At 46.5% G+C, this 23887-nt stretch overlaps 2 protein-coding genes across 5 annotated transcripts in view; both read left to right on the plus strand.

The window, feature by feature from the left end:
• LOC137520959 (vitamin D3 hydroxylase-associated protein-like) overlaps nucleotides 1-23297 on the plus strand; it is a 66525-nt gene extending 43228 nt beyond the window's left edge. For all 4 annotated transcript variants that reach the window (XM_068239591.1, XM_068239594.1, XM_068239593.1 and 1 more), the window contains exons 11-15: nucleotides 2926-2969; nucleotides 12960-12999; nucleotides 13089-13197; nucleotides 15662-15807; nucleotides 18926-23297. In XM_068239591.1, coding sequence (XP_068095692.1) covers nucleotides 2926-2969; nucleotides 12960-12999; nucleotides 13089-13197; nucleotides 15662-15807; nucleotides 18926-19051 — 465 coding nt within the window. In that variant the 3' untranslated portion in view covers nucleotides 19052-23297. The remainder of the gene's footprint in view (nucleotides 1-2925; nucleotides 2970-12959; nucleotides 13000-13088; nucleotides 13198-15661; nucleotides 15808-18925) is intronic.
• Nucleotides 5558-12949, plus strand: LOC137520960 (myristoylated alanine-rich C-kinase substrate-like). The gene is made up of 2 exons (XM_068239596.1): nucleotides 5558-7463; nucleotides 10775-12949. The coding sequence occupies exons 1-2, from the start codon at nucleotides 6563-6565 to the stop codon at nucleotides 11371-11373; spliced, it is 1500 nt and encodes a 499-aa protein (XP_068095697.1). The 5' UTR covers nucleotides 5558-6562; the 3' UTR covers nucleotides 11374-12949.
• Nucleotides 23298-23887: the final 590 nt, after the last annotated feature.

Below are 23887 nucleotides of genomic sequence, written 5' to 3' on the forward strand. Positions count from 1 at the left end.
TCATCCTCAACAGCTCTTTTGAGAGCTAATCTTGTGATCATTTTTTTTTGTGTGCGTGTCCCACAGACAATTGTGTTGCATATACAGCCCTGTCAGTCAGTCTTAGCTGCTGGACCTTGGCTCGTTGGTAATCCTACTGTTTCCTACTGAGGCACTGCCAGGCCCAGCACATTCAGTGACTACTACCTGTGTGTGTGACAGGCAGCTGCACATTTGTAATACCCATCACTGCATACCTACCTGTTGTTCACAGTGCTCCCACCTAACTACGTGAGCGCACACAGTGTCACTGCACTTGTTCACAGTACCTGTGTGTGTGTGTGTGTGTGTGTGTGTGTGTGTGTGTGTGTGTGTGTGTGTGTGTGTGTGTGTGTGTGTGTGTGTGTGTGTGTGTGTGTGTGTGTGTGTGTGTGTGTGTGTGACAGCTGCACATTGTATTGATACCAGTCACTCACTGCATACCTGTTCACTGCACCTGATGACTGCACATTGTATTAATCAAGTCAGTGCATACCTTTCACTTCATCCCCCCCAATATGGACTAAACAGGAAGAGCCAGAGGCAGGCCACCCGGCAGGTCTGTTCGAGGTCGTGCTGTTGTGATTTCGTGCGGCCCTGGACCAAAGTACAGTGTTCAGAAGGCGCGTACCATCAACCCCCAAGATTGTCAGGACGTAGTTGACTATTTAACACAGAACACCTCATCTTCCTCAGCTTCCGCACGGAAGCGTGACATATCTTCCTCCTCCTGCTCTGATTCTGGCAAACGACTTAACACTTAGTCGGCCGCCACCACCAAAGTGCCATCACCCCAGGGCTCAGCGGTGTGGAAATTTTTGTGTGTGTCTGCCTCAGATGAGAGCGATGCCATCTGTATTCTCTGCCACCAAAAACTGAGCCGTGGAAAGACCAAGACCCGCGTACGGACAACTTCCTTATGAAGGCACATGATGACATAGCACAAACTGCACTGGGATGACCACCTGAGGAAAAGCAGCACACAAAAGCAGAGCCACACATTGCAGTAGAAAATACCAGGCCGCAATTATTTCTCAAATAAGGCGATACACAAACTGTACCGTGATTTTGAAAGGCAAGTGGTGTCATCTCTGGCACACAGCGTTGGGTCAAGGGTCCATCTGACCACGTGGTCTGCAAAGCACGGTCAGGCCTGCCCGAAGACTAAGTCAGTCTCCACACACAGCATCTCTGCCTGCACGCCGTGTGACTGCCTGCCCCAAGACTAAGTTGCTCCCCACACAGCATCTCTGCCTGCAGGCCGATTGACTGCCTTCTCCGCCACCACCAACAGGGTCCAGGACTCCAGGCGGATTCCTGAATTTTTAAGGCCGCTGTTAGCAGCGGCTGCTATAATAATTTTTCTGGTGCGTGTACATGCCTGCCTAATTTTTCTGGCAGCTGCAACAACAAAACAAAAAGCATGTACATGTGTCAATTCCCCTTCGTGATCGTTACCTTGCCACGGTGAAGGGGCTTGCGTATCACAATGAAGCAATGACCGCCGGCTATATGAGTGTTTTGGGGGCTGGTGCACACCCAAGATAATAAGGTTGTTGCTTCATTGAGGACAGACCAAATTCGATCAGCCGGACAGTCACTGTTGTTCTATCATTGAGCTACCACAGCCCGGCCACCATATGGGCTTGAAAACCGCTACGACCTGCACTCTCGCCATGGTGCGCACCAGTCCAGCACGGTCGTCACTACACAAACAGCTGTTTGCGGTGCGTTACACAGTGAGTTTGGTGTGTCAGTGTGAACCAGTACTCTAATTACACTCCCTGATTGATGTATACACATGCAAGATGTTTTAAAGCACTTTAGGCATCCAATTTAGCATTCAATGTGATTTCTGCCCTTAAAACCCTGCTGTGCGTAAAATCTGGATTATTCCCCCGGGACTTTTGGCGTGTATCCCACTCCGTCATGCCCCCCTCCAGGTGTTAGACCCCTTGAAACATCTTTTCCATCACTTTTGTGGCCAGCTTAAATGTTTCTAGTTTTCAAAGTTCGCATCCCCATTGAAGTCTATTGCGGTTCGCGAAAGTTTGTGTGAACCAAACTTTTGCGGAAGTTCGCGTTCGAGGTTTGTGAACCGAAAATTGGAGGTTCGAGCCATCTCTAGTTGTAATAGTTTTGATTGTTACTAGTATGTTAAATATGGCATACACCGAGAGTTGTGGGTTGGCAGGAAGGTGGATGGTAACTTTATTAAAAGGAACACAAGGTTTGAGACCTATGGAAGCTACCATATTAATTTCCTTTTAAACAATACCAGTTGCCTGGCAGTGCTGCTGATCTTTCTGGTCAGTAGGGTCTAAATGACAGACCTGAAACAAGCATGCAACTAATCTTGGCAGATTTGTCATAGACATCTGATCTGCATGCTTGTTTGGGGTCTATGGCTGAAAATATATGAGGCAGAGGATCAGCAGGACAGCCAGGCAATATGCATTATTTAAAAGGAAACAAACATGTTAGCCTCCATATCCCTCTCACCTCTGGTATCCTTTAAGATGTGTAATAGGCTATGGACATGTCTGATTTATCATGAGTGGATATCCTAATGAGGAGATTCCAATACAACCCCAATCCACTTCTGTCCTTGTAGCTGCTGATAATTGGCAACATATGAAATTTGGTTATCACAGGTGACCCCACTTGGCTCTGAACCTTTTTCATGTGGTCACTCAGTAAGGTTGAGCAAACTACAGTATTCCCCAATAACCAATCAGATTTCAGTTTCTTGTACTAGGGCAGCATGTGCGTCTTCTGTATCAAATAGAAATTTTAATTTAATGGAAGTACCTCCTCCCCGAGATACAGCTACTGCAGTTAGGGAGGGGATGATGATGTCACTACTCAGCCAATAGATGGCTCATTGTCATTCATGTCTTACTGTAGTACCCAAGAATTGCCAACCATGTGGAAGCTCACAGCGGAACCAGGTAAGATGGGTATGGCTTCTGGCTCTTACCCATAATGCTTAGCCGTAGCCAGCTCTTCTAATGGCTTCCATACTGACTGCCAGTAGAGTGATTTCATAGGAAGCAGCCACTAAGAAGTGGCGCCCATAATCAATGTTTCCGCAGCGTGCTCCATGTCACATTGTCATGGTCTTCACATTATAAATCCTATTCTATGTAATAGATGGATAGCTGTGTGTAGCAACTTTTACTTTTGTGTGGAGCTCTGTGTCATGGAGGATAAATAGAAAATGGGTCTGTTTACCACTCTGAGGAGGGCACTGCCCTGTCCCAGTGAACGGTTCACATCTGCATACCTCCCAACTTTTTGAGATGAGAAAGAGGGACATTTAAGCCAGGCCCCTGCCACACCCCTGATCACGCCCCGTCACAACCGTAGTCACACATACCATAAAGATTTCCTAAGAAAAATATGTTGTTTAATAATTCCAACCACACTGGTTCTTTCTATCCTGGTTCATTTTCCTTCATCTTAACATTTTAAAATTACAATATATCTATTTAAAGGATGGGAATAAAGTTTAGATTCAATTAAACACATTTTTTAGTAGATAAATACATATATTTACATAGAAAGAGGGACAAAGTCCTGAAAGAGGGACAAATGAGGAGGAAAGAGGGACAGAGGGACAGGGCTCCCAAAGAGGGACTGTCCTTCCGAAAGAGGGACAGTTTGGAGCTATGCATCTGCTGTAATCAACTAGTCAGACAGGCTAAAACAATTCCTGCCCTGTTTAAATGTAACTGCAATCTGATCATTATGGGAACATAGACTGTGATGGAGTCCAAGACAGTCAGTGGCGTAGCTAAGGAGCTTGGGGCCCCAGTCAATCAAACCTAAAGATTAGGAGCACATATCCTGATGTCTTCTCCTGGAACACACAGTGCATCAGACTAATCCCACAAGGGAGCTAACAAAATATATCCATGTGCTGGTGTGTGCATGGTGCCCCTGATGGACTTAGATTTCTGCCCTGTCCAATTGATATTTTCAATTGATTTAGGGGACAAAATCAGTCGAAATTCGATCAATTGGACATTTAAGGGAATTCCAATCCAATTTGATCAGATCGGTGATCTGATTTCATTCGATCAGAGATGGAATCTGTAGGGAATTGAAAAATCAGTATGTGTATGGGTACCTTTACACTCGGCAGAAAACAGTCTCTGTGGGTGCCTCCAGCAGTAGATCTGAAGCTGGTATCTAGTTGGAGTAGTCACATGCAACCTCCCCCCCCCCCCCCCAAAACAAATAAAAAAAAAAAAAAAAAACGCACACACAACCTTAGAATGTCTATGAAGACAAAACGTAATCTACGTGTCCAAACTGGTTCAGGCTTTATTCAGGACATATCCAACATCAAATAAAATCGTTTATGTGATGCTGTATATGTCCTGAATAAAGCCTGATCCAGTTTGGACAAGTGCAGATTACCTTTTGTCTTCATTTGCTATCGGAATACAGTTTCCAGGTTCCTGCACTGTCCTTCACTGGGAGTTGAGCGGTTTTCTACCTTTTACTTTGTCATAGAATGTCTAGAATGGAAATGTACAGCAGGAGCACTGTTCCCAAACGATAGTATGTAGTGACAAATGTCTTTGGCTGCGAAGCTGGAACTAAAGACAAAAGATTGCAGCGTGCAGTTTTGAGAGGCAATTCGCACCAGCAACAATTGTACACGTGGGACAACATACTGATCTCACAGCGGAAGCAGCCTGCCATGGCGGATCAGTGAATAATGGCGCACAGCGCCTATGCATAAAAATGGCGCCGCATTAAAAAGATACGCTTATTGCTATTTATCGTTAGTACTGCATAATAATGGCGCACAGGGAAAAAATAAGAAAAACGGCACACACTAACGTTATTTACCAATAGTGGCACACACTAACGTTATTTATCAATAGTGCCGTTCATTTGCCAAACAGCAGATGTTATTGCCCACAGTAACATTATTTATCAATAGCGCCCTACATAAGCCAAACTGCAGAGGTTATTTAACTGTAAAACAGTGAATGAATTTAATTAAACACTGTCAAGGTTAGGGTTAGGTACCACTGGGGGGGGGGGGGGGGGGGGTCTTAGGGTTAGGCACCACCAGGGGGGGTCTTAGGGTTAGGCACCACCAGGGGGGTCTTAGGGTTAGGCACCACCAGGGGGGTAGTTAGGGTTAGGCACCACCAGGGGGATGGTTAGGCACCACCAGGGGGGTCTTAGGGTTAGGCACCACCAGGGGGGTCTTAGGGTTAGGCACCACCACGGGGGTGGTTAGGGTTAGGTACCATCAGGGGGGTCTTAGGGTTAGGCACCACCAGGAGGATGGTTAGGCACCACCAGGGGGTCTTAGGGTTAGGCACCACCAGGGGGGTCTTAGGGTTAGTCACCACCAGGGGGGTGGTTGGGGTTAGGCACCACCAGGGAGGTTTTAGGGTTAGGCACCACCAGGGGGATGGTTAGGCACCACCAGGGGGGTCTTAGGGTTAGGCACCACCAGGGGGGTCTTAGGGTTAGGCACCACCAGGGGGGTGGTTAGGGTTAGGCCCCACCAGGGGGGGGTTTAGGGGTTAGGGATAGGTACAGAGAGGGTTCTGTGTGTTAACGCTAAATAACAATAAGGCTTTAGCGTTAAATAACAATAAGGCTTTAACGTTAAATAGCGATAAGCGGCAAACGGATTAGCGGCAACACCGTGCGCCATTATTCGCAGGCGCCATTTTCAGATGGATCCTGCCACGGACCTGTAAAGTGATCATCATCATCTGCTTCCAAGCTGTCAACAAGACGGTTTGCACTACAAAAGTTGTGAGGGATTGAACGGTTTGATCTCTTGTGCTAGGGCTTGTCTGCAGACAGTCTTTGTCACTTGCTGCGTACAAATGGAGCAATTGTAGCACAATCCGTCCTCCGTCACCTGTCTTGAGAGACAATTGTGCCCTGTGTGTATGGGCCTAAGATGCAACTGCAGGGGTACAGAGCAGACAAGATCACATAGAAGGTAGCTCCAGTGATGATGCTCCCTAAACTCATTCCCAGGCAGTGTTCTGATATTACATTGGCCTGATATACTATAGTTTGCAAGAGTTCAAGAACAAGGTAACCCTATCAGTGACATATGCCATATGGGGTATAGGATATAGGGAATCAGTGCGAGGGTCAAATGAAGTCACAGCTAGACACAGAAGGAGCTCAGCGAGGGGTCATTGTTTGCCTCTAAATATTTAATGGCTTGTGTGTCTGCTTTGTGATTATAGCTGGGTGTGCCAACTGTACCCCATGTAGCCACGGTTTACACCACGCTGTGTTACCTGTGTTTGCACTCATGAGCAAGGCCTGGAATAAGTGACAGGAGGGAGCATAAGGAAGGCCAACATGATAGTGCTGGACATAGTCCGGCAGGGTGAGGGTTAAGTGTTGGAGAAAGAGGCAGGAAGTGGTAGGAGGAGGCGTGACAGGACAGAGCTGGGAGAGAGAGAAGGAGCTGGAAGGAAGGGAGGAGTCAGAAGCCAAAGGGAGACGCAGGAGAAAGTTTGAACTTGGCTGCTCCTGTTTATCCATGATGGAGGACGTGGAGAGTTTGCTGCAGATGGTCCGGACGGAGGCTGCAGCCCGCGGCCCCTCATGGGTCGCAGAGCAGATGACCAGGATGGCGGGTGGGGCGGATGGAGAGCCTGGAGGGCGCAGCAGTGCGCGGATATCGCGACCGCCGGAGCGGCTGAGCCCCAGCCCATCGCCCAGAGGGACTAGGCGGAGCGGAAGTCCGTCTCAGGGTCCGCCGGCTCCCCCCAAGAAAAAAGGAAAAGCAGCAGGCGGAAGAGCGGCGGAGCAGCCGGAGTCGCATAGGGAGGAGGAACGACCGGGCACCAGCGCTAGCAGTGACGGGATGACGGGCCAGGGAGATGCTGGGCCCAACGAGGAACAGCCACACGGAACGCAAGGGGCACAGCACACGCCAGCAACCCCGGCTGGGCGTCCGCAAAAAGGCGACACACGGAAGAAGGGAGGCAGCAGCACCAGGGCACAGAAGGCCGCAGCGCAACCAGCCTCAAGCCAGAAGAAGGCCCAGCAAGCGGGGAGCAGAGGTACTGGCAAGGGGAAGCAGGCGGTGAAGACCACCACGCCGGAGACAGCCCTGCGGTCACAGAGGAAGGGGTCTAGCGGCCAGCCAAGTGACCAAGGGGGCAGGGTAGCCACCCGAAACAGGCCCTGTTCGCCATCCCCACCCCGCAGAGCAGGAAGAGGCGAGTCCTCCAGGGGCCACGAGTCGGAGGTACAGCAGAGGAGGGACAACGGCGGCACGGAAAGGGGTCGAGGGAGAGAGGCCAACCGGCACAGGAATGTCAGCGGATCGGCCCGCACGGGCGATACCGCATCCGAGGGGTCCGGGGAGGACGAGGAACCGAGGAGGGAGAGTCCAAGGGTCCCGGAGGATCGTGGGGACCATCCGGTACAGCGAGGTGAGCCAATGTACAGAGCTACCAATTCCTTAAATGCTGGTGTGAGTAGAGGGGTGGGAGGCGAAAGCGAGGGGTCTAACCAGGCAATAGGGAGCAATTTGTCGAATTTAGGAGAAGGTTCAGGTGCGGCGTTGTCAATGATGACGTCGTTATTGTTGAGTATTCGAGATACCCTGCAAGGTCAGACGGCTACGAGGTCCACTCCTGTAGCAGCGTGGTCAGGACCTGCGCAAAGGGCGATAGTTGCAACGCCACCTGAAGTGACGCAGGTTAGGCAGACTAGTGTACAGACAACTACGGGGTCGACTCAGACACTTGAGACGACGGGGGAAAAAGATACAGAAATGATTCGCCTATCAGATAAGGCGCAAGGTGATGTTTACTTATGTATGAGGGGGCCTATGGGTAAGCATTTGAAACTAGAAGTGCGTGAAAAAATTTGGAAAGGGGAGTACATTGAGATTTTCTCATTGCTCCCTTTGGGTAAGTTCAATTTAGATAGGGGTAGAATTGATGAGACCAAAAAAGAGGACGAAGAGCGTAGGAGGTATCGCTTGATACCGAGGACGTTCCAAAACTGGTACCAAGCCTTTGCGATATATGCGAGCGTGCTAGGGGAGAAGCAACCGGAGTGCTGTTCAGCACTTTTTTGCTATTTTGATATGATCGGGGAGGCACATAGGATGTATGGTGGAAACGCCTGGTTGAGGTATGATGAACAATTCAGGCAAGAAAAGGCTTTTCACCCAGGTATTAGGTGGAATCATAAGAACATCGATTTGTGGATGAGCCTGATGATTCCAGGCACGAGAGCAAATCAGCCCTTTCAGGGGACGGCCAGCAGCCCTGGATCAGCGGGTCAGCTGGCCAATAGAAAGCCTGGGGTCTGCTGGAAGTTCAATGAAGGGGCATGCAAATTTGGGAGCACATGTCGCTTTAAGCACGAATGCTCAGCCTGCGGTGGAAGTCATACGGTCACAAAATGCCACAGAAAGGGAAAGGGCCAGTACGCAGACTCCTCTGGAAAAAGGGAGGAGTCCGGTGAAGGTAGCAAGGATGGAACAGTACCTAAATAGATTCCCTGATACGGAGGTAGCTGAGTTTTTGCGAAAGGGGTTTACGGAGGGTTTCAGAATCCCTAGCTTTGGGGTCCTGAGTTCGCAACCCCCATTTCGCAACTTAAAATCAGTTACGGCCCATCCGGAAGTGGTATCGCTGAAGTTGGAGAAGGAGGTGAGTTTAGGTAGAATGTCCGGCCCCTTTCAGCAACCCCCTGTGGAAGATTTGGTAGTGTCGCCTTTAGGTTTGGTTCCTAAGAAGGAGCCGAATTCATTTAGGTTAATACACCATCTGTCATATCCAAAAGGCGCGTCAGTAAATGATGGGATTGACCCGGAATCCTCCTCAGTAGTTTACACGTCGTTCGATGCGGCGGTTCGATTGGTGAAACGTGCAGGGCAGGGCGCCTTGTTGGCCAAAACGGATGTGGAAGCGGCCTTTCGATTATTACCGGTCCACCCCGCAAGTTGCAGGTTGCTTGGTTGTTTCTGGGAGGGGGGTTATTATATCGATCGTTGTTTACCAATGGGTTGTTCGATTTCATGTTCTTATTTTGAGCGGTTTAGCTCTTTTGTGGAATGGGTGGTGAAGGACGAGTCGGGGCTCCGGACGGCCATTCACTACCTGGATGATTTTCTATTCGTGGGCCCGGCTGCGTCACGTGATTGCGCACATTTACTGAATACAATGAGGTGGGTATGTGACAGATTGGGCATTCCATTAGCAGAAGAAAAGACGGAGGGCCCCCAGACAATCATAAAATTTCTCGGGATCACGATAGACTCCATTGGGCGGTCCCTTTGGATGGACGAGAGTACGGGCAATCATGATTTGGAGTTGTTCACGGATGCTGCAGGATCGTGTGGGTTCGGGGCCTTCTTCGCAGGTAAGTGGTGCGCGGAAGCATGGCCAGGGCGCTGGGTGCAGTTAGGTTTTACAAAAAACCTACTGCTACTTGAATTGTTTCCTATTCTGGTAGCGGTAGAATTGTGGGGTACGTTGCTTCGGAACAAGAGGATTCGCTTTAACTGCGATAACCTAGGTGTGGTGACAGCGGTCAACAGCCTGTCAGCATCCTCACCTCCGGTAGTGAAGGTCTTGAGACAGTTGGTTCTCAGTTGTTTGAGATATAACCTGTTCATTTTTGCCGTTCACTTGCCGGGGGTGGAGAATGATGTGGCTGACGCTCTTTCTCGGTTTCAATGGCAGAGATTCCGGGACGTCGCGCCGGGAGCAGATCGGCAAGGGGAGTCTTGTCCCTTGGATTTGTGGGAGATACCCCTGGGCCCATAGGAGAGTGGATATCGAACTCATTGTCAGAGGCCACCTGGTCGGCATACACGACAGTGTGGAGACAATGGAGTGAATTACAGCACCAGTTCGGAAGGGGCGAGACGGAACAGGATCAAGTGTATCTGCTGTTACAGTTCATGGCTATGAAAGGAGCGGAGGGAGTATCTGCATCGGCGTTATCAAAAAACTTGTCAGCACTTTCTTTTGCATTTAAATTACAGGGATTGCCGGACGTGACAAAGGATTTTAGGGTGCGTATGGCACTAAGGGGTTTCAGGGCGCAGCAACGGATACCAGAGAACTCCAGGCGTCCAGTCACGTTCCAGCTGCTTGAGTCGCTGGTGAACAGACTGGGATCACTGTGCAAGTCAGGGTATGAGGAATTGCTGTTCGGGGCGGCTTTCTCGCTCGCGTTTTTCGGGGCATTTAGGATCAGTGAACTGGTTAGTAAAGGGAAGCATTTCTCTGGAGGTATACTGCGGGAGGAGGTTAAGCTTCTTTCAGAATCTGTGGAAATTTTTCTCCGTAGATCAAAGACGGATCGTGCTGGTGTAGGTAGGACAATTTATTTATTCCAGATTAGTGGGTCTGCAGCATGCCCAGTTTTCAGGGTCGCAGAGTTTTTAAGGGTACGGAGCAGAAACGGTCTTTCCTTTCTGTGTCACGAGGATGGATCTTCTTTATCTAAGTACCAGTTTACGGCAGTCTTTAGGAAAGCTTTAGCCAGTTTGGGGTTAGCCGAAAGGGAATTTGCGTCTCACTCGTTCAGGATAGGGGCAGCAACGGAAGCGGCCAGGTGGGGGCTCGCGGACGAGCATATAAAGCGAATAGGAAGGTGGGAGTCATCCCGGTTTCTGCTGTATGTTAGGCCGCATTTGATTTAAGTATTATAACACGTTTTAGTTTGTGTAGTTAGTTGGTGGTTGGTTTTCCCTCTTTTCCTTTTCTTTTTCTTTCAGTGATTGGCATCTCCCCTCGGCTGGTATGGATTATGGGGCACTCCTATGTGTCAAGGGGTGCCCAGCGAGCTGCTGTAAGACCGGACGGTCGGCAGCTAGGTATTCCAAGAGCAACGGCGAGGCTGAGATGGATTGGTTTCCCAGGTTTGATGTGGGACAAGGTGCTGCCAAAAATACGGAGTCTGGTGACGCAGGACAGAGCACCAGATGTCCTAGTTATACACGCTGGAGGCAATGATTTGGCCACAAGGACCACGAGAGCAATAACCAAGGAGATAAAAGGTGATCTTTTGGAACTGCGCTCTACTTTACCCGACACTGTGATCGTGTGGTCGGAGATGGTGAGTAGGAGCAAGTGGAGACTGGCACGATCAGTCGAGAGGGTTAATCGAGCACGAAAGAAGCTCAACAGAGAGGTGTCTCGTTTCATAGTACAACACGGGGGTGTGGCGGTTAGGCATTTAGAGCTAGAAGTGGATACGGTGCTATTTTTGGAGGTTGATGGGGTTCATCTGAACCCCATCGGGATAGACTTGTGGTCGTTAGCTTTAGAAGAGGGAATTCAAAAAGCCTTAGCGGTGCGGGCGGCGCAAGGGTGAGGTTTCCCCCTTGTTTGCTGTGGCGGGGCAAGGTGTCTGGAGAATGGTGAAGGAAGGATGACTTTGAGGATTTCACTTAGGTGACTTCCTCACGTAACAAACTAATGGAGCGATAAGAAGAACAGTTGATAAGGGGCATGCCGCTGTTCCCGAGTCTGTTGGTGCGGCTGGGGGCCGGATTGAGCCGCATGCCCAGAAAGAGAATGTGTTGTTTAATTTCGATTGTTGAAGTAGCTCTGGACGCTTTGCCCTGCAAGTGAATAGTTATCGTTTTATATTAAAATGTTATTAAGGTTAATAAATGGGCTGCATTGGCCTTAAAATTCCAAAGTCAAATATGCAGTCCGAGTGTTTTGTATTAAACATAGAGTTTTTGATGTTATTTAAGGAAAAGGGGGGAAGTAAAATTAGGGGGTTGGTTTGTCCGCAGGACGGCAATTGGTCATGCACATATCAAGCAAGGCCTGGAATAAGTGACAGGAGGGAGCATAAGGAAGGCCAACATGATAGTGCTGGACATAGTCCGGCAGGGTGAGGGTTAAGTGTTGGAGAAAGAGGCAGGAAGTGGTAGGAGGAGGCGTGACAGGACAGAGCTGGGAGAGAGAGAAGGAGCTGGAAGGAAGGGAGGAGTCAGAAGCCAAAGGGAGACGCAGGAGAAAGTTTCCCGCCCACCCGCCCGTTAAGGGTAGATAGGTAGGTGGTTTGTCATTGCAGCTGGCGGGGCAAGGTGTCTGGAGAATGGTGAAGGAAGGATGACTTTGAGGATTTCACTTAGGTGACTTCCTCACGTAACAAACTAATGGAGCGATAAGAAGAACAGTTGATAAGGGGCATGCCGCTGTTCCCGAGTCTGTTGGTGCGGCTGGGGGCCGGATTGAGCCGCATGCCCAGAAAGAGAATGTGTTGTTTAATTTCGATTGTTGAAGTAGCTCTGGACGCTTTGCCCTGCAAGTGAATAGTTATCGTTTTATATTAAAATGTTATTAAGGTTAATAAATGGGCTGCATTGGCCTTAAAATTCCAAAGTCAAATATGCAGTCCGAGTGTTTTGTATTAAACATAGAGTTTTTGATGTTATTTAAGGAAAAGGGGGGAAGTAAAATTAGGGGGTTGGTTTGTCCGCAGGACGGCAATTGGTCATGCACATATCATGTCTGGCCTATTTGGTGTACGTGTGTTACACAACTAAGTGTTCTGTATAATGTGCAAATGTACACCAATAAAGTTCAGCCATTGCTGAATGAGAGGGATGTGTAAGCTGCCATATTTATTTCCTTTTAAGCCATACCAGTTACCTGGCTGTCCTGCTGATCCTCTGTCTCTAATACTTTTAGCAATAGACCCTGAACAAGCATGCAGCAGATCAGATGTTTCTGACATTATTGTCAGATCTGACAAGATTAGCCCCATGTTTGTTTCTGGTGTGATTCAGACACTAGTGCAGGCAAATAGATCAGCAGGGCTGCCAAGCAAGCAACTAGTGTTGTTTAAAAGGAAATAAATATGGCAGCCTCCATATACTTCTCGCTTTAGGATCCCTGCTATCAGGGTTCAGTTCTGATCATATTGTCTTTGTTCATTTCCAGCTCAGTGAAGGGCCTCTGGAAACATTATACAGCTGTTAAGGTAAATTGAACAAATAAGAGATGATAGATTGTATAGAATGCAGCCTGTATCATATAGGAGGCTGGTGCTCATTCTATCTTTAATTTCAGGAGTACCGCAATGAGTTTGTCAGTGAATGGAGGAAGCTTGGGATGGACGCTCTTCTCTGCCCCATGCTGGGTCCAGCCTTCAACATCGGCCACCCCGGGAAACTCTTCGGTATATTTTATAATTCTAGACAGAGCATTTGTATCGTGATTTTCTCCTGGCAGACTCAAAGCTCCAGAGCTGCAGCCATTCAGGATTGTCCTTTCATGCACTGGGGCTTCTGTCCATCTTCCAATGTATACTCATGCACATTAAAACAACCACAACAACAAAACATTTGTAAAGTGCTTTTCTCCCATAGGACCCAAAGCGCATAAGCTTGTCTCAGATCAGTACATAGTGATGTGTACAGGAGGGAAAGTTATGTGATCATAAATGCCAGACTAAACAGGTGGCTTTACAGTTTTGATTTAAACGTGTCCAGGGTTAGAGCTGTCTTGATTAAGTTTGGCAAGGCATTCCAACGGGTAGGGGCAGTATGGCCGAAAGCTCTGGCTCAAAAGGTTTTTAGTTGAACTCTGGGGGTGGCCAAATTATTGGATCCTTTCGATCTGAGGTTGAGGGAGGTATGATGCAGTTGCAACAGATCCTTCAGGCAGAGCCGGGACAGGGTCCTCCAGCACCCAAGGCTGAGGCACCAAAGTGCGCCCCTCCATCCCTACCACCATCACACACTGATTTCTATTAGACTAAGAGTCACCCCAACACCTTAATCTCTAGTTATCTGGCTTGCAGTCATTGCAATGTATCCCATTTTCTTATTTCTCTCTGCTTCAAGCAGAATAGGGGAATGATAGGTGAGTGAGTTGTGCGCCCCCTCCTACACTGCCCCCTGAGGCTGGAGCCTCTCTCGCCTCTGCCTCAGCCTGGCTCTGCCTTCAGGTATCCAGGGCCTGCGTTGTGTAGGGATTTGAATGTTAGCATGCCACTTTTGAAAAATGGCTGGGTAGCCAGTGTACTGAGCAGGATTGGTGTTATGTGGCAATGCTGGGGATGGCTTGTTGTCTTGCAGCAGCATTCTGTACTAGCTGTAGGCAGTGTAGGCCTTTATTTGGGAGGCTTGCATTATGTACGGCGCTGTCAGTTTTAATGAGATGCACAGACACCAGACTGACAGCTCAGGTTAATTACTGCCAATCATCTAAGAGACACCCCCAAACACTCTCTATAGTCTAACAATCTCTAAAAAAATAATATATCAAAATATAACAGAGGTGTAAATTTCTTTAAAATTCTGTAAAGAATTGTGATAGGGTTTATCAGGCAGTCCTATGTTGCTTCTGTGATGTTTATTCATGGAAGTTTCTGCATCCTGTGGTACATATGTGTCCAGGAAGCATTATTTACTTTGTTTGCAGTAATTTAAAAAGTTGTTTTGGTAAAGTACTTATGTTGACCTATCAGAATTTCACTTTTTATATTGGGGAGATATAGAAATCAATTCAAATAAATGAACAAAAGAGACAAAAACAGTAAAAATTTCAGATGACTTACAAAAAAATTAGAAATTCCTTATATCATACTGGTTGATGGACGCTGCACACTGTCCTTGCACTGCTCCAGTGTGGTCATTTACATGTGTGGCCAAACTGGGCAACCTCCACTTTGAGTCCAGCATTATGGCTGCTGCTGGGATCAGTCATTGGTGGGCCACACCTGTTTGGAGGGAAGAATCCTGGGGGAGATGGGGCATTCCTGCAATTTTTGGTGGAGGGATATAAAGAGAACCTGTAATAAGAGGGACATTGAGGCTGCCATCTTTAATACCTATGAAATAATTCTGCTTCTACTGGCTGCAGGCAGCTTGCAAACTTCAGGCTTGAAGCAGAAAACCTACAAATAGAACCACACGCCTGTATGGGTTGGATGCTGGTGTTGAATTCCTAGGCAATCACAAATCCAAAGTCCAAAGGAGAGATCCACACACAGACTTGCTGGAACTCAAACAACTTTATTGTCTCATCACACAAACAATATACATCTGACCATATAAATGACGATCGTTTCGGGGCCCTTGACAAAGGGGACTTTATTGGCCCCCGAAATGATCATCGGTTATACGGTCAGATGTATATTGTGTGTGTGTGTGATGGGACAATAAAAGTCGTTTGAGTTCCAGCAAGTCTGTGTGCAGATCCTTCCTTTGGACTTTTGGAGCAGAAAACCTCATCTGCAATGTCATACTGAGTTTTCGCTGTATAACTCTGATGTATGTTCTGCAGTGCTTTACAGAAAATTTGGCATCCTTACCACACTTTGCATCAAATTTCGGAAGACAGACCAATTAACCCATCTGTACATTTTTGGGGTGGGGAAAGGAATCCAAGGACCTGGTGCAAACTCATGCAAACATGGGGAAAACAAAGTTCAGATAGTGTGCTGCCTTGGATTAGAACCCAAGACTTTACAACTGCAAGGGGATAGAGATTACTATTTATTGTAGACAGACTACCTTCACAACAGCTAGGCTAGTAGCATTGAGGGAATAAGGGTAGAAACTTTGCATGGAATTAGTTTAGTAGATCAAAAACTGTCTCTAACCTGAATGTCTTGTTTTTTTTTTCTTCACTTTCAGCTGGATTTAGCTTTACTATGCTGTTTAACATCCTGAATTTTCCGGCTGGAGTTCTGCCTGTAACTAATGTCACCCCGGAAGATGAGGAGGAACTGAAACATTATAAGGGGTATTTCAATGACCCCTGGGACCAAGAGGTCATCAAGGTTTGTTCATCTTACAATTGTAATAGGAGGGTTTACCTGTCAGGAACACCTTGGATGCATGCTAGCTGTGCACAATAATGTCTCTATCTTTCCTGCCCTTTCCCTTCACCTCTTCCTTCCACCCCCTTCAGTTTTAGGTGAGCTTTATTGGCAATACGACCAAGATACATATTGACATTGTTAATGGAGAAGGTATTAAAGGGTTGAGTCCTGGGGTCTGGGGAAGGGATAGAGATTGAATGGGTAGACAGTATGTGGACATCATATTGGAGTGGAATCCTCTTCTCCCAGAGTTTCCTCTTACTCAGGGGTCTAGTCCTAGGAAAAGAAGTGAGTGGACACACTCCGAAAACCTTTGCACCGTGCCAAAAATGAGCGTGGTCAAGCATAACATGGGCGTGGTAATGGGTGGGGCCAAATATACATCACCTTAGCAGTGATGTAAAAGGTCTTCCAGAGAGGTTTGAGCTCTGCCGTAGTGTTTCCCCCAAAAATAGATGTAATCTGACAGCATTTCACCAAAAAGACACGTAATCTGGTAGAAGTTCCTCCAGAATATAGATAATATGGCAGTGGTTCCCCCAAAATAGACAATGTGGCAGTACACATAATCTGGAAGCAGTTCCCCAAAATACCTGACAGCGGATCACCCAAAATACACATAACACCCAAAATACATGTAATCTGGCAGCAGTGGTCCCCCAAACATACATAATCTGGCAGCAGTTCCCCAAAACCCACTTAATCTGTTAACAGCGGTTCCCACTACCACCGTTCTTGCAGCCGCAACTCGCAGGGGATGCTCTGCTCTGTGTGCGGCTAGTCTGGTCTACTCAAGACCAGACTAGCTCTAGCCGTGCACAGAGCAGAGCGTCCCCTGCGAGTTGCGGCTGCAAGAACGGTGGTAAGTCTCCGCCCACTTTAGCCGCCGAACTTTAAAAATACTGGAGGGGAGAGCCAGGAAGGGGAGCCCCTAGGTGAGGGAAGGGGGGGAGATGTCCGCCCTTCCCCGCTGTCTCAATAGCTCTCCTTCTCTGCACTGCTCCCCTCCACACAAGCCAGGGTGGACGGCGTCCACGCTGAGGAAAAAGTAAGTGGACGTCGTCCACCCGCATTCACGCAGGACTCGACCCCTGCTCTTACTCTAGGGAGCTGAAGTCTGAGATGAGGTCCAGCAGCTTCTCTAAGTGGGAGTAAGGATGGGCTTTCGAGTCCGGATGCATTAGAATTCTAATGAAGTCTAATGACTTCAGATGTGACCGCGGGATGAGGAGGTTAACTTACCCAGAAGTCTTCGGGACCTTTGCGTTCCAGTACGCCTCATAGGTGTAATAAAAGCCGCATTCCACCACTCACTACTGTGCTTCCTCCTTCTGGCTTGAAAGAGGAAGCACGGTAGTGAGTAATTCAACGTGGCTTTCATTGCACCTATGATGCTTAATGAAATGCCGATGTCCCAAAGACTTCTGGGTAAGTTAACCCCCCCATCCTGCGGTCACACCTGAAGTCATTAGACTTCATTAGAATTTTGAATTTGAGTCAGTCTGGGCTGGAAATCTCATGGCTGAGTGGGAGTCTCTTATTGCTGTGTATTGGAAGCAATGTAGTATGACGTGAGCCTTGTCCTCCAGCTCCCACGTTGTGAGAACTTGCCTCTGTTTAACATTCAGTTTTTCCAGGTGTGAGGCCAGATTGTAACCTTTCTGTATGTAGTTAGCTTCTGTGACTTATATTCACTTCTCTATCCATCCACATAGTACTCTTAGAAATGTTGCAGCTGCAAAGCAATCCCTGCAATCTCTGATCCACAGGTTCTAATAATCTAGTCATACCCAGAGGCCACCTGAAAACTTTTGGTCCCAGAGCCTTCTGTAATGCCGTTCCTACATTATGGATCTTCCTACCACAGCAGATCAGGACAGCTCCATCTCTGGACGTGTTTAAATCCAGACTGAAAACCCACCTGTTCAGTTTGGAATTTGCAGATATATAATTTTGTAGTGTTAATATTTCATCCTACTACCAATTACTGAATCTGAGAGAGCTTAAGCGCTTTGAGTGCTATGGGAGAAAAGCGCTATAGAAATGTTATTGTTATTATTTTCTCTGGGTTGCGGTGTATTTAATTGGAGCTCTTGCTAGGTACTGTGGATGTAGTTTTGGGGTGAGATCTTGCCACTTCTGGCAGAGTACCTGGTATTCGTGTGCAACAAGGCCTTTGTAATGGAGTGAATCAGGGTGGTTAAAGTGGAATATAACCCTGCATTTCAACTTTGCTCTAAAATATTATTTACAGCATATTATATGCAAAAAGCATTTTTTTTTTTTACTAGACCAGCATTGGAAGGGTTAAACACAGAGGTTTCAAGTTCCTTGGAGAGATATGCAGAAGTTCAGATTGTTACATTCTATTTAGTTAAATGTATCTATTGAGAAATGTTACACACTCTTTGGCTGTCCTCCAGCTCCTTCTCAGTCAGAGAGAGCGAGTCACATTCAACACTTAGATACATTTATGTAAACAAAATGAATCTATGTCAGCTTCGGATGCATCTGTAGAAATCTCCAGGAACTTTAAAGTTCTGTGTAACCCTTCCAATGCTGGTCTAGTAAAAAAAAATGCTTTTTGCATATAATATACTGTAAATTATGTTTTAGAGCAAAGTTTAAATGCAGAGTTATATTCCGCTTTAAGGCCTACACGCTAGATTGAAGTCGGACAATATTACCTTTCTCTGCCTATTATTCGGCGTGTGTATAGGCGCCCGATCAGCGATCTGCCAGGTAGATCAACCCAGCTGAGTGACGGCCAATAGCTTTGTTCTCCCCACTCACCCCGCCCACTGCATGTCATCACACTTGCCTCGCTCCTTAGGCCCTCCCCTCCCACCCCTGCATTGCAACAGAACATGTCATTAGCCTGCAGGCTAACTACACTTCTGTATAGCCTCTGCCTGATGGACTGGGTATGGGTACCTGTCGTGCTACATCCTTCTAGCATCTGTATGGGCCTTTACTCTGTAGGTTAGTCCAGCAGGACAGCAGCCTCTTCCCCATCTCTCTCTCTCTATCCCCCTCTCTCCACCCCCCTCTCACTGCAGAATGGTTTGTCTTTCAGGGCATGGAGGGAGGAGTTGGGCTCCCGGTAGCGGTGCAGTGTGTGGCGCTGCAGTGGCAGGAAGAGCAATGCCTCCGCCTGATGAAGGAAGTGGAGAACGTCACCCGTGGGAATCTCAAGAAGTGACAGCCACCGCGCTCCATGGCTGCAGCAACACTAAAGAGCAATATATGAACACATTTTATACCAGTTTGGAGGGGGGTTAGCAGTGGCATTTTAACATCACTAGAGAAAACTTTCTAACCTTTAAGAAAACCTGTGCAATCTTCTGGAATGAATACTACACACTGTCTTCAATGATATTAAATTCCTATTACTATTCCTATTACTCAAACTGTTTTGTTGAAATCCAAACATACCAAGCAACTCCATCTCTGTACTCTATGGCAAGCTTCTCTTAAAGTCACAAGGCCCCACATCTCCGCCCACAATCGCAGTGATTCCTCCAGATGAGAACTATGTTGTCACACTTGCAAATTTCAGTGACCTCCTCCCCTTCCATCACCACCCACAATGATCTTCTCCAACCCCTTCTAAACATACTGACCAATCTCCGTCATCACCCCCGTCCTCTGTTCTGTCACTAGAGATGGCCCGAACAGTTTGCCGGGCAACGTGGGCTGTTCGCCATTCGCGTTTAACGGGCAGCAGGGTGGCGTAGTGGTTAGCGCTCCCACCTTGCAGCGCTGGGTCGCCGGTTCGAATCCCAGCCAGGTCAACATCTGCGAGGAGTTTGTATGTTCTCCCCGTGTCTGTGTGGGTTTCCTCCGGACACTCTGGTTTCCTCCCACATCCAAACAACATACAGATAAGTTAATTGGCTTCCCTCTAAATTGGCCCTAGAAAATGATACATACACTACACAACACATGCATAGACGTATGACTATGGTAGGGGCTAGATTCTGAGCAGGAGGCATGGTCTTTAAAAGTAGGTGAGGCTGTTTATTTCCTATTACAGTGCCACTCATTTTATTGTCTCCTTCTCCTAGTGATTTTATTAATGTGCTCCATAGTGTAAAACCCTTAAAAAAGTTTAATATGCGCAAGTACAGTTCTACTTACAAAATAGAAGATAAAATGTCACATGTAGACAGCCAGTAGACACATCTCTCCCTCCTATTGTGTGGGCACCGCCAGGCTGTGGCCAGCAACAAACTGTGGACAAACTTAAAGGGAACCTAAACTGAGAGGGCGATGGATGTTTCCTTTTAAACAATACCAGTTGCTGGTCTGTCCTGCTGATTTCTCTGGCTGCAATAGTGGCTGAACCACACACATCTGAGCCCTCTCAGTTTAGGTTCCCCTTCAGTTTAGTGTAGCACTTCACAATAACAGATACGGCAATAATATTGTAGAAAAGTGACACAAGAGTGGGTTGCAATACTCGCAATAATGGTATGAAGTCAGGAAAGCCCCATCCATCCTCTTTAGGATCTTGGCATCCGGAGGGTCGCACTCTACAAAATACTGTTGCAGCATGTTCACGGAACAAGAAGGATGGTCCAAAATAAAAATAGAAAAGATTTCTTATCTCAAAGGAAGAAAATACCTTGCTTGATGTAAATACCTTGCTTTTATTGAACACTAAGGGCTCGATTCACAAAGTGGTGATAACCCAGTTAAAGACTTTAGGCGTGATAACCATTTTTATCATGCCTAAACTCAGTTTCGGCATGATAAGTTTAGGCATGCTAAGTTTAGATAAGTTTAGATCGCACGCAAAGTCCCGCACGCAAAGCAGCGCCATTAAACTCTATGCAAAGTGCACCAGACTTTGCTAGCGCAAAACTTTTGATCAGCTGTGCACTGCGGTGCTAGCCCAGTTGCTACTTAAACTTATCACACCTAAAAACGTATCACACCTAAACTTATCACACCTAAACTTATCATGCCTAAACAGAGTTTAGGCGTGATAAAGGGCTTTTCACCACGGTGCTAACTGTTAGCACCGCTTTGTGAATCAGGCCCTAAGAGCCAAAAAGCGGTAGCGTAATCGCAAACGCTTAGCACTTTTTGAAGTGAGTTTTCTAGGCATATGCCTAGTAATTTTTGGAGCGTTTTAGTGTGGCGTTTTTTATTTTTTGTTACAGTAGAGCTGCCTTTAACTGAACAGCTTCTGTAACGAAAACGCTTGGAAAATGGCTCTGATCTAGCGCTTTTCAGAGCGGTTTTTCACTTTCCTATACTTAACATTGAGGCTGAATTGCCTCAGAAATCAGCAAAAATGCTGCAGGACCCGCGTTTGCATTTGGGAAAAAAGCTCATGGCTCTGGTGTGCTCCATCCCATTCAAATACATTAGGCAAGCGCTTTTCAAAGCACAGGCGTTTTTAAAAGCGCTCAGAAGTGCTCTTGTTGTGCACCAGCCCTGACACAGCATGTTTCATGGATCTCTGCTTGTTTCTTCAGATGATTATACAGTATCTGAAATAAATGCTTGACACCTTTAGCTACAGGCGCTCCCAGCCCCAGGTCTCAAGCATTTGTTTCAGACACCGTGTATTGATCTGATCTGGATATCTTCCTTTGAGATAAGCAATCTTTTCTATTTGTATTTTTTATTATACGTATCCTTTTTTTTGGAGGGGGTGCCTTTTCCCTCCCAGAACATTATTGATATTCTATTGGTATCACCTATTGCCCAAATTATTAAAGAGACACTGAAGCGAAAAAAAAAAATATGATATAGGGAATTGGTTGTGTACTATGAATAATTACTAGAAGATTAGCAGCAAAGAAAATATTCTCATACTTTTATTTTCAGGTATATAGTGTTTTTTCTAACATTGCATCATTCTATAATATGTGCACATTACACAACACTCAGCATTCAAAATGAGTCTTTCAGAGCAGTCTGTGAAGTAATGACCTCTCCTCTAGCAGAGGAAAAGTAAATAGTCCAGGAACAGTTGAGATAATAAAAGTCAGATAACAGCCCTCTCCATGACTAACTTAGTGGGAGAGCTTAAAGGGGAACTGAAGAGAGAGGTATATGAAGGCTGTCATGTTTATTTCCTTTTAGACAATACCAGTTGCCTGGCAGCCCTGCCGATCCCCTGCCTCTAATACTAATAGCCATAGACCCTGAACAAGCATGCAGCAGATCAGGTGTTTCAGTGGTTCAGACTTATAAGTCTGATCTGACAAGACTAGCTGCATGCTTGTTTCTGGTTTTAATCAGATATTACTGCAGAGAAATAGACCAGCAGGGCTGCCAGGCAACTGGTATTGATTAAAAGGAAATAAACATGACAGCCTCCATAAACCTCTCTCTTCAGTTCCCCTTTAATGGCTTGTTTGCATAGAGATAACAACTGGAGTTTCTCAACTCTTCCTGTACTGGAAACAATTACAGTGACTGATGTATCTGATCTTAATGTTTTATTTCTTAGCTGTGCTACACATACAAATCATAATATCATAATTTTTTTTTCGCTTCAGTGTCTCTTTAAGTGCTTTTAATAAATGTGTGTATTGTTTTGTCGAGGTTACCAAACACACAATTGGAGAACCTCACTCCCAAACAGTTCTCTGCTGCTTTATAAAGCCTGTAAAAAAATTGTTTTTAATTATTTTAATTATTGTAGTATCCCATGCAGTTTAGTTAGGAGGGGGGCAGATGAGAGGGAATATCCTGCACGCTGGTGCCCCCTGCTGGTCATATAGCCATTGTCTATATGCAACTGAAGCCCTCTCCTACTAATTGGCTGACTTGCTCAGCTTTTGCTTGATTATCACTGCAAGCTAGGTGTATTATGTGTGCACTTCTCATTGGCTTATAAGCAGCCTGCAGGCTTTATAAAGCAGCAGAGAACTGTTTGGGAGTGAGGTTCTCCAATTGTGTGTTTGGTAAGTTTTAGAGCAGTAGGAGACAGGCCTTGGATGTGGCAGCTCCAAGGTCTTGGCTGCGCTCACATATGGTGTCAGATGCTGGTTCTGGGGCCCCGGGCAGTGAGAGTTCCCGGGGCCCCAGGCTGGCTCATGCACCATTGTTTTTAATTATTGTTTTGTCGAGGTGGTTGAAGGTCTATTGCTTGAATTGTGCCGCTTCTCTGTTTACCTGATGAGAATACACAGGTGTACTTGGAGATTGGATTGCGGTGTGATTAGTACTGTGTGGCAAAGTGGAAGTCACTTATTTTTGTGAGCTGCAATTTACATATCGCTGAGGACAAATGCCACTTATTTCATTTTAGTAAAAATAAATTACATTTTTCAGTTGGCAGTTTTGCATCGATCAATACATTTTATTTTGGAAATTGCCATTGGACCTGTGGCCAGCACCAGTAAACACAGAGATTTAATGTATGTGTTAAAAAAATATATTTTTTCCACTTTAATTTACAGAATAAATAAAACGTATTTAGTGAACACTTTTGCTGACTTGTTTGTTATTAAATGGGATCTCTTGCTGAAATGACTACCTCACAGTACACCCAGAAAGCTAATGCTACATATTGCACACAACTTAAAGGGGAACTGAAGTAAGAGGTATACGGAGGCTGCCATATTTATTTCCTTTTAATCAATACCAGTTGCCTGGCAGCCCTGCTGGTCTATTTCTCTGCAGTAGTATCTGAATAACACCAGAAACAAGCATGCAGCTAGTCTTGTCAGATCTGACTTTAAAGTCTGAAACACCTGATCTGCTGCATGCTTGTTCAGGGGCTATGGCTAATAGTATTAGAGGCAGAGGATCAGCAGGGCTGCCAGGCAACTGGTATTGCCTAAAAGGAAATACACATTGCAGCCTCCATATACCTCTCTCTTCAGTTCCCCTTTAAAGGCAATCTTAAGTGAGAGGGATGTGGTGGTAGATATGGAGGCTGATGTTTTTATTATTTAATTTTAAATCATACCAGTGGCTGTCCTGCTGATCCTCTGCCTCTAATATTTTTAGCCAAAATCTGACAAGATAAGCAACATGCTTGTTTCTGGTGTGTGATTCAGACACTACTGCA

Source organism: Hyperolius riggenbachi, chromosome 6 (genome assembly GCF_040937935.1).
Source record: "Hyperolius riggenbachi isolate aHypRig1 chromosome 6, aHypRig1.pri, whole genome shotgun sequence".
In the NCBI taxonomy this organism is placed as follows: domain Eukaryota; kingdom Metazoa; phylum Chordata; class Amphibia; order Anura; family Hyperoliidae; genus Hyperolius; species Hyperolius riggenbachi.

What these genes read in the sequence shown, in the direction of transcription:
- LOC137520960 (XM_068239596.1), top strand. Translation starts at nt 6,563, where the DNA reads ATGATGGAGGACGTGGAGAGTTTGCTGCAGATGGTCCGGACGGAGGCT. An exon ending in GGACCATCCGGTACAGCGAG is followed by an intron (nt 7,464 to 10,774) that starts GTGAGCCAATGT and finishes TTTTTCTTTCAG; the next exon opens with TGATTGGCATCTCCCCTCGG.